The 13,942-nt window shown below is 45.0% G+C and overlaps 1 protein-coding gene across 4 annotated transcripts in view; it reads right to left on the reverse strand.

The window, feature by feature from the left end:
• Scrn1 (secernin 1) overlaps positions 1 to 13,942 on the reverse strand; it is a 63,380-nt gene that overhangs the window by 36,557 nt on the left and 12,881 nt on the right. For all 4 annotated transcript variants that reach the window (XR_015685790.1, XM_087659030.1, XM_087659029.1 and 1 more), the window contains 1 exon segment: positions 8,283 to 8,442. Coding sequence is in view for 3 of the 4 variants with exons in the window: in XM_087659030.1 (XP_087515156.1) it covers positions 8,283 to 8,441 (159 nt within the window). In the remaining variant the exon portion in view is untranslated.

Raw genomic sequence — 13,942 nt, forward strand, 5'->3', positions numbered from 1 at the left:
CCACAGTCCCACAGCCCCTCCCACCCTGCCTTCCATTAAACATTCTATCAGTGAGTGTGACTTCTGGTGCCAAAGCCACAAGAATAGAAGGACACCTGAGCAGAAGGGGCGCTTTCCATTGTCAGTCAGCATTTGCCTCTCCTGAGGTCTCAATCTTTCAGGAGGACACCTGAAGGAGGGGGCAAAGAAGATAGGCCTTCAAAAGATCCCACATGCAATGACAGACACTACCACCGTGTAGAGCAAGCCCTCCACTGTCCTGTGGGGCTGGATGAAAACTGAAAGGCAAGCTCAGCCTCATGGGTGCCTACGCCACCCACATTCCAGGGCACACTATTTCTGGACGTCACCCAATGAAAGGCCGACACAGACTCACACAATAGGCATTTCAGATTGTGAAATGCAGCCATTGTTTCTACCCTACTGTACTCAGATGGGGACCACAGCCCTGACACCACCAGGGAGGACCTTTGTGGGAGAGCTGATGAGTCAGCCAGACTTCAAGGGCAGAAGAGAAAAGGCTGGAGACGGGCCGGCTTGGGGGAGAACGCTAAGAGGCTTGCCTCATTAAAGCAGCAGTATCCTGATCTCCCAGGCTTAGGGCAGAGGCCTGTTTTAGCCCAGCGTCACATCTGCTATTTGACTTATCCATGGGCTGTAAACAAGGTGCCGAGGGCACAGACGACCACTCTTAGTCACATTTCAGGACTGCCTGGCATTTCCCTGAATCTGTGACAGATCTCTGGGATGATCAATGTGGAGGCCTGGCCTGAGGACTGGGTTTGGGAAGGGAAGCACACCAGAAGGAAGCCCTCTACTAAGCCATGCTCTCAAAGCTGTGAACACCGAACCTTCAACTCAGAGCTGGCCTTGGTCTTACAGCTGCAGAGAAAGAAATAGAAAGACATGAAGGTCACCATCTAGTTGGCACAGTGGCCATGAAACTCTATTCAGTTATTCTGATGTCACAGTGAACTGTACTCACCTTTGTAAGAAATTATCTACAGAGTTAAAATTCAGACTTACACACACACACACACACACACACACACACACACACACACACACCTGTGAAGGAGAATTCTTGCAAAGAAGCTATGTCTACAGAGATTGATTGATGACTGACAATTAGAACTGCAGCACTGTGGAGAGGTTGGAATGTTGCAGATCCAGAGAGGTTGGAATGTTGCAGATCCAGAGGCTCGTTACCTTAACTTGGACTAGTTCTAGTCTTCCAGTTCTGTCTCTTGCCCACCTCTGTGTTGGAGCTAACATCTTGTGAATAACAGATAGAAACCTTTTAGAATCTATTAGCTCAGCAGAGCCCTAGCTTCCACCAATTCAAAAGTTAAGAGTGTCATCAGCTAGCATCCTGAGTCTATAGAAAAGCTTCTCCCATCTTGCTGTAACCACTTCTCTGATGTACCCGCCAATGTATTTTAAACTTGCCTTGATTCTTGACTTTCCTTTTTCTGTAAAACTATAGAACTTCATGGAACCACTTCCACATTGGAACATGGAATTTGGGGGTAACCTAAATATGTGTTCCCAGGTCATGATCACTCAAATTTTTGCCCCCAGAACAAACCATCTCTTACTCCCTTTAAAGTGAGAGTAAACGTAACAACAGAAATTATAATCTCCATCTAAACCACTTTCCTAACAATGCACGAGTCATCATCCATTTTTTTTTATTTCTGCTCTTCTCATAAATATGTTCCCTGGGGAGGAAGAGAAAGAATTTACCAAAAGTTCATCCCAAATCATGGAGGTTAAATAGCCCCATTGAGGCTCCTGTGCCTTGCAAGTCCACCATGATAAGAAAAAAAATGGACATAAATTAAAATGGGCCTTCAAAAACTAAACAAGGGAAGTAACAAATTGCAAAATAATGGAGATTGAGGTTCATTACCAAGCAGCCCAGACTCTTTCTGAATGTATTACGGGTTGAATCTAACTCTGCTATTAACATTTACTGTTAATATAAATAAATATATATGAACCAAATATAAATATGAACTTTACTAATAACTCATTTTTTTTAATGAAATGGTATTCTAATGTTGGTACAATGCTTTCCTAAAGAGAAGATCTGGCCATATAAGAATAAATGTCCACAGACATATATACGCACACACAGAGACACACGTACACAGTACAACATAACCCAGGAAGTTGTTCATCTGCTTCCTCTCCCCATCCAGGAAGAGCTCCACACATGCTTGCCTTAAGACAGAGATGAGTCATGAGCAATGATTCACAGCAATGCAACATCCCCAGACATCACAGAGGGCTTTCAAGGATAAATACAGGTGCTGACTTCATTGGTATCTACTTTAAAATTAGAATCACCCGGAGATTAGTGCAGCTCATTGTTGACATTTTGTCATTTATTGTCTATTGTCATGCTCAGTGCAGACCCCCAAGACCCGGAGTCTGCACTTGCCCCTGTGATCCTACCCCCAAGTTAATTCTGGTTGGTGAATTGGACAGCCAATAGCTGGGCAGAAGAGACAAAAATGGGGTTTAGGTTTTGAAGGCTTGGCAGGAAAGGAGGACCACAAGAAGGAAGAAGGTGCAAGAGAGGAAGGAGGAGAAGCAGCCATGGAACATAGGAAGTAATAACTCGGGGTTATCGGTAGGAAAGTAGATGCTGACAGCATGGAGGGCAGGCAGCGGCCCAGCTCTGGTGTTCATTAAGGCTCATTGTAAATATAAAGGCTGGGAATGTGATTTTTATCTGGAAACTCAATAACCAAAGGTGGGGTAGAAGCCCTGAGTGGGGATTTAAATACTTTCTACAATGGTTCTTACACATAGTAATAAATAGAAAAAGGTCTTATTCATCCTACTCTTCATCCAAGGAAGGCTAAAATGCTGTTATAAGCTGAGACTCCTCGTTGAAGAACTAAAGAATATCAAACTCAGATGTTTCAGTCCTCCAGCCGTGGGTTGGAACAAAGGCATTCAGTGTCAATTTAGAACTGAGAATCTTGTGCTGGGGAACCCATTTCTTATTCTTAGCATCTCAAGCAGAGTGACAGGTACATGGGGGTGACTGATAGGAAGAGGAAGGGTGGGTGGAGAGACAGAAGGGTAGGTGGACAAACAAGATGGGAGCAATGTGGAAGGACACACAAGCTGTCATGTCAGGAGGCCACTTTAACACCCTCGTAGAGTTTCCAAGCAAACCTCAGGACCCATGTGCCTAAAAACTTTAGGATCATGCTCTTAACCAGCATGAGAGGGGTGAGATGCTGATTTTATTAAATGATGATATCAAAAATAAATTTTAGGTTCATTTTTATTTTATGTGCACGAATGTTTTGCCTTCGTGTACTTGTGCACTGTGTGTGAGCCTGGCGCCCGTGAAAAGTCAGAAGAGGGCATCAGATCTTCTGGAACTGGTGTCACAGACGGCTGTGAACATCCATGTGGGTGATGAACCTGGGTCCTTTGCAAGAGCAGCAGTGCTCTTAACCACAGAGCCATCTCTCCAGCCCCTGACTGTTTCTTGTGAGAAGCTCTCAGAGTTTTTGTTTTAAGTCTGTGTGGTAGAGTGTTTCTATGGGAAGTCTCATGGTAGTGGTTGAGGTTCATAGTGGCAGATATATAAAAAAAAGGGGGGGCATTCTGTACTTTTGACAAGTATAAAATGGAGACTCATAAGTATAAGAAGTTAAAGGGGCAAGAGGAAGGCTAAAAAGCAGGCTGAGACACAAATGACAATGACAATTCGGCCACTGAGGCCCTGTGCCAGTGACCATGGTTTGCTTTGGTTCAGGCTCCCATGAGTGGCCACTCTGCTTGTTGTCTCTGAGCCTGAGCATCATGGCGGTGTGCATGTGATAGGGCACAACTGCTCATGCCATGGTGATCAGGAAGCAGAGAAAGAGAGAGACCTGGGCCTCCAGAGACTCACTGCATCCAAACAGGTCTCCAAAGTTTCCCCTGCTTCTCAACATCACCACCATCTGTGGACCAGGCCTCCAACACAGGAGCCTTTGTAAGTCACTTAAGATTCAGATTGTGAGTCATCGAGATAGCTCACTAGGGAGATTTGCAGCCCAGCCCGGAGACCTGAGCTTGATCCCCAGGGACCCACATTGCTAAAGGAGAGAAAAGGCAACAGAGGTCACCAGGTCGGAACTCACTGTGTTGGCCTCAGGGTACTGTGAGCATCACATGATTTACAATGGAAGGTCAGCCATAACATGTTCCATATCTGTAGGGAAGTCTCAGACTAGAAGAAAAAGGACATTTGGGTATACAGACCTTGAAGGATTTAGTTGGCAGGAGTCTAACAACTAAATGAGGCAAGAGAGGAAGGAAGGGCATTCTCAGCAGTGATAGGAAGATCAAAAGACAGGGGATATGAGTTGCTCGTCTAAGAAATGGCAAGAGCTCGGCGTAGCTGGGGTCTAGGCTTCAAGCTGAATGGGTGACTAGGAGCAAAGACAGGTAAACGTAAATGAGATGACGTAGCCCATCTCGGTATCCATCCATCACTTACAGCAAACACACCCGACTGACGCAGGAGGCTGGCAATGGGGAGACGGGCACAAATGAGCGGTCTGTGGGAAGTTACTTTCTGCTCATGTTCTTGCAAACACAGTGCTGCTAGGTTGTTTTTTTTTAACTTTAATATTTTAAAAAAGAGAGGAAGGAAAAAAACTGGACAGGGTGCAACTTGAAAAGAGTTCTACACGACACACATGTCAGCCCTGACCGTCATCCAGCCAAACACTCTGTAGACAAACTGCTGGTGGTCTTTCAAGAGGAAGGATCCGAGGCAGAGAGAGGTGGCTGCCAGGAAGAAGAGAATAACAGGAGGCAGACCAGGAGGACCGTATGAGTGGGATGGGAACGGTGGGGAGGAGATGCAGTGACAGCTGTCCCTGTGCATCCTGGGACATGGGAAGGTGGAGAGGGCCAGCCTCTGTCCTCGCTTCCAGTGTGAACTGTTGAGTATGCAGTGGTGTGGACAGACAAAAGAGACAATGCAATAGAGACACAGATGTGGTTTCACCTGAGGTATTATTTTACCTGCCAAATAGACATGCATGCGGCGGCCTCTCACGACGTAGGTGTGCAGTGTGGAGAAGAGGTTAGGGGCGTCGTGGAGACTGACTGCTAGATGTTATCAACCCCTGCCTCCATCTATGCAAGGGCACATGGTAACACCTCATGGGTTGGCCAGTGAACAGAATCATGTCTGTTTCCTGAGATGATTCTTGGTGTGTCAGCAGAATGCCAGTTAGCTTGTTAATGAAGAAAGAAAACAAGCTTTCTGAAACTGTTTCTTTAACTATTTTTAAAAAGTTATGTGTGCTTTGTCTAGGTGCATGCCTGGTGTGCACCAGAAGTATCTCTGGTGCCTGAGGAGTCCAGAAAAGGGCACCAGAGCCCTGGGAACTGGAGTCAGGGACAGTTGTGAGCTGCCATGTGGGTTCTGGGATTCGAACCAGGGTTCTTTGATGGAGCAACCATGAGCCCTATAAAATTGTGATCTCAGACATTTTATACTAGGTTTCTGTATAATATTATAGATACTATGGTTACTTAACAAATTATCTCTAAAGCAAATGGCATTCACAACCATTTATTGTGCTCATAGATTGAATGGATCAGGCATGTGCACAGCAAACAGCCAGACACTGTGTCTCCTCTCCACACCAGTGTCTGGGGACTTGAGCAACCCAAAGGTCTTTCTTCTACGTGCGGACAGTGAATGCTTCGAGTCCCCAGGTTTCATCCATGAGGGGCCTGTCTTCATATGAGGACTACTTGAATACCTCCTAGCAGGGCAGATGACTGAGTTCTTAGCATAGAGTTCATGGACTGACAGAAAAAAACAACACCATCTTATTATCCAGCCCTGGAAATCACTCAGTATCACCAATTCTCCAAGACCCAGTGGTCAGAGCAATCCCCAGCCATCAGCAGCATCCATGTTTGTGGAGGGGGTGAATGATGCGGACCCCAACCTGCCTGTGAGGAACACTCTTCACATTATGAGAAGTACACGTGGGGTGGTACTTGACACCACTGCCTTTGGGAATTTAAATCCAACCTGTAAAAACTACAAGTCTGTTTCAGTTTATATGTCTCTACAGTCAGGATGGGGGAGGGGTAAAGATATTCAGGAAAGCAGACAGGAGAGGGCAACAACTCAAGCCAGCAAGTTTCATCCATGACGTCTGTCCTGTCCCTAGAAAAGAAAACCATTCCCATCCAAGTGACGAGAATGGACAGTGGACTCTGACAAGCTCACCAAAGAAGCTCTACACCTGCTCGAGAATTCCACTGAAGGTTGGAGCCAGGGCTCATCATCCTGTACGGGAATGACTACACCAAGTCACACCCAACTCTACCTTCCTCACAACAGGCAGCTCCTCATCGGGGTCTGTGACCTTTTGGTGCTAATGTGTACTTAAAAGATTGAAGCAGAAATGGTTGTTCAGAAAGCACCCAACATGTTGGTAACTGCACTTTTAAAACCAAGCAGGATGTGAGGAAAATCTTTTATTTTTTTTCCAACTAAGCAGTATAGTAAGAAAGAGCTTGTTCACTTATTAGTCCAGTTTTTCTTTGCAAATTCTTAATCATTTAACAATTACCATTTAAACACACTAACAAATATACCATAACTAAGAAGCATTCAATTTTCCAAAGGAATAGAAAGGAAGGAATTAGGCAATCCTCCCCATAACGGGTTTAAAAAAAAAAAAAAGAAAACTTCAACAGAATTTAGCACGTACCTCTGACCTATTTTTAAAACATTTAAATGGGAATGTATGCAGAGATTTTGATACAATGAAGCTGTACAAGTCTTGGTCCCCACACCAGCATCCTGATGTGGGTGTCTAAAGGCATCCCCACTCGATCAGGCCGTGGCAAAGGCACCACTACCTATTGCATTCAACATAGAACCCAACACAATCCTACAAGAAAATAACCAGAGGTATAGGAAACAAAGGACCCCTCCTCGGAGGCCATAATGGGACACCTGGAAACTGCAAAAGAATCCTTGGCCAAAGTTGACACAGAATCTGGTAAATTAGCTGGATTTAGAATTATGTAAGATAACCATCAGGAAAGTCCAATAACGCACTTGAGAAACACAGAGACTCACACTGCCATGCATTTCTGGTGGACGTGCAAACAGTAAGCCACCTATGGGAAGAAATACGATCACACGTTTACTTAGATTATGACCTGGAATCTCATTCCTGATCATGTACCCCAAAGTAGTACCTTTAAAAATGAAAAGTTAAAGCACCCAAAGACTCAAAATAGAAAATGATGGACAATCTCTAACACGATCGAAATACAGAAAACCAGACATTGCGGTAGAGTTTTAAATGGCCACTACTCATCCTGCACTGCTGGCAGCAGTGAGGAACTAGAAAACAACCCAATGGCCAATCCCAGTGTGGGGCCGCGGCACTGCCACTGAGTGTGAAGCTACACAATGAAGTCTATGTCGTGCATACTGCACCTTCCGACCTCCAAGTGTGTTGGCTGCAATGTGAATGTCCTACAGGCTCAGATGTTTGAGTACTAGGTCCCTAGTGTGTGGTACTGTTTGGATGGGTTTGGAACATATGGTCTGACTGGAGGAAGTGTATCCCTGAGGGTGGACTTTGGGCTTTTAAAAGCCATGTGGGACTCCCAGAGTGCTCTTTGCTTCCTGCTTTTGGTTAGAGATGTGAGCACTTGGCTTGCTGCTCCAGATGCCTGTCTGCTGCCAGGCTCTCCCACTGTGATGGCGACAAACTCTTACCCTTCTGACCCAAACAAACCCTTCCTTTTGTAAGTTGGTTTGGTCACGGTGTTTCACCACAGCAACAGAAAAGTAACTAAGACACCACACTATGAATTCTGTTGGGAAAAAAAAGCAGCCCAGCTGCCTTGGTGTACTCTTGTAATCCCATAATCCCAGCACCCAGGAGGCTGAGGCAGGAAGATGCTGATTTTAAGGTTTTTTTATGAAGAGAAGAGAAACTGAGTGAGGAGATTTTGATGAATCTATCTTGTTTTCCAGGTTTGTCTGTGGAGTTATGGTAAATATTTTTCCTTAACCATAAGACAATTGTGAACACAGAATTCTCCAGGTGCCCTTGTTGTTAAGGCTCTGAGCACATCTGCATGAAAAGCGTCAGGAGTGGAAGTGACGGGACCGTCTGAACGGTACGCAGGCTTCTGGGGAAAAGCTGGTGCTTAAGGTGAAGCCAGAGGAAGACATTTGAAGGATCAGAGGGCCACCTCTTATTGCTTACCTCAACTTTGCTCTCAGCTTCATGGTCAACAGCTGGGAAGTACACGACCTCCTGCACTTCATCTCTGGGCCGCGCTGAATTTTTCCCAAACACCACCAGACCATCCTTGGCTCGAGGTGGCAAAGCCACGAAGGAGTAACTCGGAGGCGCACCAGACATCCTGCAACAAGAACAGCAGTGAGGGCTGTGGCAGCCGGCTAGACAGGGCGCCCTTCAGCTCCGGGTGCTTGACTCACACACCAGCACCTACCACAGGCTAACGATCGACCTGCGTGCCCTTAACTCAGAACAGTATCCTGCTGCCATCAGTCTGGAGAGTCTGATGTAGAACTGCACAGTTGCAGAGACCACACAGGCTCAGTCCTTCCTGGGTTAAGTAAACTCAAATTGGGAGCAGGCCATAGTGGCAGCCAAAAAGGGTCAGTGACATAGGAGAGAGCAAAAGAGGTTATTGTTCCTGGTATCGCACCACACACACACACACACACACACACACACACACACACACACACACACACACACACAATCACATGAATAAGTAATATACAGTCATCTCTTGGTGTTCACAGGAGATCGATGCCAGGACCCTGCAGAGACACCCAGGCCCTCCTATAAAAGTATTTGCAACCTATACACATTTCCTGTAGGCTTTAAATCATCTCTAGATTGTTTAGAATGACTAACACAGTGTAAATGCTACATAAATAATTCATATACTATATTGTTTGGGGAATAACAAGATGAAGTAGACCATGTGTGTTTAGTTTGAATGTAATTCCCCCTTTGTAATTTCTGACACTCAGCTGTCTGAAACCACACATCTAGAACTAGCAATGATGCAGTGAGCCAACTTTCACTTGGGCCAGAGGTGCATGGGGGCCACCATTTAATCAATTTGGGCATTATAAGGAAAATGATTTAGAGATAGGAAAGGTGGGGACACTCTTTTAAAACCATTTTTACTCAGCCACAGCAGCATAATATGCCAGTACTTTGGGTGTTCCTCCACCTCTCCGTTGGTTTCTGGACTGGCTTGCTCTCTTCTCCCTGGGCAGGGGTGGGATTCACATATGCCCAGGCATTCCTTACACCAATACCTTTGACAGCTAAGCCCAGCTCAGTTCTCAACCTGAGTTTCCAAGCCCTCTACCCGGCTACCTGTCTGATGTCCAAGGCTGAACTTTCTCAAGATGAGCCTTTTCTTGAAGTTCCAGACATCAAGGCCAGCTCCACCATCCATCCCATTAAAGCACCAGCATTCAGAAGCCGTCCTTCCTGGCTGCTTCACCATCTCCTACATCCCTCTGGGAATTAGCCATTCCCTTTCATCCCAACTGCTGCCCCTGTGCACCACCATCTCCAGCCAAGAACTTAAAGAAACAAAAACAAAAACAACCATTTCCTGCTTCAAACATTCACACTGCTGCCAGAGCAATTTTTTTTTCTTTTTTTCAGAGCTGGGGACCGAACCCAGGGCCTTGCGCTTGCTAAGCAAGCACTCTACCACTGAGCTAAATCCCCAACCCCCAGAGCAATTTTTTAAGAGTGCATTCTACCAGCCACTACCTAAAGACTATACATGGACTGACCCTGGACTCTGACCTCAGAGGAAGCAATGAATATCCTAGTAAGAGCACCAGTGGAAGGGGAAGCCCTGGGTCCTGCTAAGACTGAACCCCCAGTGAACTAGATTGTTGGGGGGAGGGCAACAAGGGGGAGGGTTGGGAGGGGAACACCCATAAAGAAGGGGAGGGGGAGGGATTAGGGGGATGTTTGCCCGGAAACAAGGAAAGGGAATAACACTCGAAATGTAAATAAGAAATACTCAAGTTAATAAAAAGAAGAAGAAGAAGAAGAAGAAGAAGAAGAAGAAGAAGAAGAAGAAGAAGAAGAAGAAGAAGAAGAAGAAGAAGAAGAAGAAGAAGAAGAAGAAGAAACAAATAGTCGTAGTGATGGGGACAGGGAGTAGCAATTAAAAACAAAGGATATACACTCAAAGCATATGGTATGCGTTCATGAAGACCTTATAATAAAACTAAAAAAAAAAAATAGAAAGGATTCTCTCACCACTTGCCCGCTCTGGAGATTGCTTTGAGAAAGTTTTATATTTCTGTTTTAAATTATGAATTTATTACACAGTAACATTGTATATTATGATTACTTTTGTGAAAAAATACATTTATTTACTTAATAAAAGATATTCTATTGATTTTTTTAAGAGATAAGTATCATTTTATAGCCTACAACAAACAAATGTTTTAAAACTTTTAATACTTTATCATAATTTTTATGAAAAATTTGAATCTTGGATTCCAAGTTTGTGATATAAATATAGTTGATCTTTTCTGAAACTCCTCATTGCTTTATAAAAAGCAGTGCCATTCACATCATCCTACTTGTTTGCACAGGCACATCAGAATATCCATTTATTGTAAAGGAACTGGTTATGCTAGATTAAGGCCCATCTTAATGACTGATATTTCACTGAATTAACTCTTTGCAATTGTCTCCCAAATCAGTCACATTTTACGTTAGGAATTCACATGGTGATACTATATAATTCACCAATTTGGAGTAAACACAATCCATCCAATTCTGTACTATAAATAAATTCTGTGGGTATTAAAAAAAAAAAAAGAATGCATTCAACAGTGTAATCTCTGCTTTAGACACTTTGAAGGCTGATGACAGCTTTTAAAACAAAGGCCTGGTAAATGAAGTCTAATCAGCCTGTGTCTCCCTGCCTCAGCCTCACCCCACCCTCCATCATCAGCAACACGCAGGCCCCTTTCCAGTTCTCCAACACCCTAGGCCTTTGCTCTGCTCCCACCTCCATCCCAACTCTCGCCCTGCTATCTGTGTAGCTGTAACTCTAACAGCTTCTGCTCGTTTGAACACCATTCCAGTTCAAGTAGCTATGTTACTCCTCTCATAAAAACTCATCCTTTGCTTTTGAAGTGACAATCAGTCTGAAACACCTCTGTGATCATCTCAGTAGCAACGATCAATGGTCTCTTCTTCTGAAGGCCCCACAAGATAACAGTGAGGACTGTGTCTCTTTAGCACACCACTGCAAACCTGGATCCACAACCTAGCTTATTGTGCACAGTGTATTCTCCATAACCAAGCACCATCTTGTCTTCTAACATTCTACAAACTGAAGTTTCTGTCTACAAGTATCTCCTTTGTGATGACCCTGCACCTGGGAGAGCCTTTTCCCTTAGTCCTTTTGCATATGGTGACCTGATTCAAAGCTGCTGACAATGTGGTGATTACAGAGGTGTTTCAGACTGTGCTTGTCACTTCAAAAGCAGAGAACCGGCTTTTACGAGAGGTGAGAGGTGCGACGGTGGTCATAGAGTTGGAAAGCTCTTTGAACTTGAGCAGAAGCCATTAGAGTTACAGCTCTACAGGAAGCAGGGACAGAGCAGGAGTAGAGGAAGGGGCAGAGCAAAAGCTCAGGGTGTTGGAGAACTGGAAAGAGGCCTGCTATAGAAAGGACCCCGCCAGTTAGTCACCATCCATGAGCACTAATACATTCGGCTTGGTCTAGAATAACAAAAATGAGTTGCTTGTAACTATCTATCTTCATCTGCTTTCAATAAAGAAAGGAGGGAGGGAGGGAGGGAGGGAGGGAGGGAGGGAGGGAGGGAGGGAGGGAGGGAGGGAGGAAGGCAAGCAACCAGCAAGTCCTTGAGGGCCGGTCCCATGCCACCCAACTACTGTGGTCCCTTCTCCAACTCGCTGAGTCCATTTTATACAGCAGTGGTTCTGCCCTGAGGGTCATGACCCCTTTGGGCATCAAATGATCCTTTCACAGGAGTCACCTGAGACTATGGGAAGACACAGATATTTCACATTATGATTCATAAAATAGCAAAATTACAGATATAGCAATGAAAATAATTTTGTGGTTGAGGGTCAGTGCAACACGAGGAACTGGATTTAAAGTCCTCAGCATTAGAAAGGTAGAGAGCCACTGCTCTAGGCTGACTCAAAGCCCAACTCTGCCAGCTACCAGCTGTGTGGCCGCAGGCAAGTTCCTCTACCTCCCTCAGCCTCTTCCATAAATATTTTGTCTCAGCTCACATACTTCTCCTTACAGGTGTCAAATTAGATGACCCAGAAGACATATTTTATAAATATCGGGGAAGATAGAAGATATCTTGGGGTTGACTTATAAAATAGAGCACCACCACCCCCCCAGCAAGCCAGTCAAAATTGGCCAACTTCATTCACACCTGCGACAGCTATCAAGTCTCCGTATTGAGAAACTACCTTAGCAATTCTATGCACAGGCTACACCAAGCACAGGTCTTTCCTTTATAAGAGGTATTTGCAGAATACATAAAACCCAAGGGGTTTTTAGGAAGCACCTAGTGTTTCACCAAGGGCTTCTGCTTGCTCAGCAAGTCACCTGGGCTGTTTGGTCAAGTAAACATGAGGAGAACAAAGACCAGAGAAGCCCAGGGAGGTCGGAACCAATGACTCTGGCTTTTTCATTGGGTTTCTTGGATAAGCAGGAATGCTCACAGTGGTAGAATCAATCAGTCAATACTTCTCTTTCATCCCCTAACCCCTTTCCTTTGTGTGTGTGCGTGCGTGTGTGTGTGTGTGTGTGTGTGTGTGTGTGTGTGTGTGTGTGTCTCGCTAGAAGAGCTAGTAAACTACCTCACAACCGTCAGCTGAGGTAAGCGTCAACTTAATTTGCCTAAGTCCCATCTACTTGCCTCAGAGAGAACTCAGCAAGGCTCCTGGACCAGCTGACAGTGGAAATGCCGCATCTCCTCACGTCTAGCCTTCACTCTAATGTGCTGACCACTAGCCCTCATGTCTCCTCACTCTAGTGTGCTGACCACTAGCCTTATGCAGTCACTGGAGTATGTTCAGTTTGGCCACAGAACTGAATTGTCAGCTTTATTTTTAAAAAGAAAAAAAAGCTTAACAATTTACATTCCAGCTGCCGCATGAGCTGTCTAAGAACTCTACTGGGTGCAGTGGCCACGTCACCTCCCAGGTTTCTGCTAATTCCAAAGTACTTTGAAAACATGCCCATTTAGCCCAGTGACTAAATATTTGATCAGCCACCAAAACTGAATTAGTTACCAGTTGTAGGGCGCCATAGCAGACACCCCTTTAGTCCTAGCACTCTGAAGCAAGGAGGAGGTCTGTGAGTTGATGGCCAGTGGAGTCTACATAACAAATTCTAAGTCAGCCAGGACCAGATAGTGAAACCCTGCCTCTAAATAAAACAAGCAAATAAACAAAAACAACAAACCGCCTAACATTAGCAAAGTCTAGCAGGATGCTTGTGGAAGCCGGCCTAGTTATAGGAACTCCGAAGAGGGTTCCCAAACTGACATTCAGAATCAATATTCTTTTTATCTCGATGTGAATATCATGGTGGTAAGGCAGAATCCACCAGGAAGACAGTATCATCATAACCTGGAATGTTGTTTTTACTTCCTCTCTTTGGAGATCTTTGATGTCTTCATTTTTTTTTCCTTCCAACTTCCACCCATCTCCCCTGAGCAGGCATGGCTTCGTAACCCAGAGTGTGTGTGTGTGTGTGTGTGTGTGTGTGTGTGTGTGTGTGTGTGTGTTGGGGGAGAGGGTATAGTGCGGGCGGGGGGGGGGGGGTTATGGTGAGGTGTGGGGGA

This window comes from Rattus norvegicus, chromosome 4 (assembly GCF_021556685.1).
Source record: "Rattus norvegicus strain SHRSP/BbbUtx chromosome 4, alternate assembly SHRSP_T2T, whole genome shotgun sequence".
NCBI lineage: Eukaryota > Metazoa > Chordata > Mammalia > Rodentia > Muridae > Rattus > Rattus norvegicus.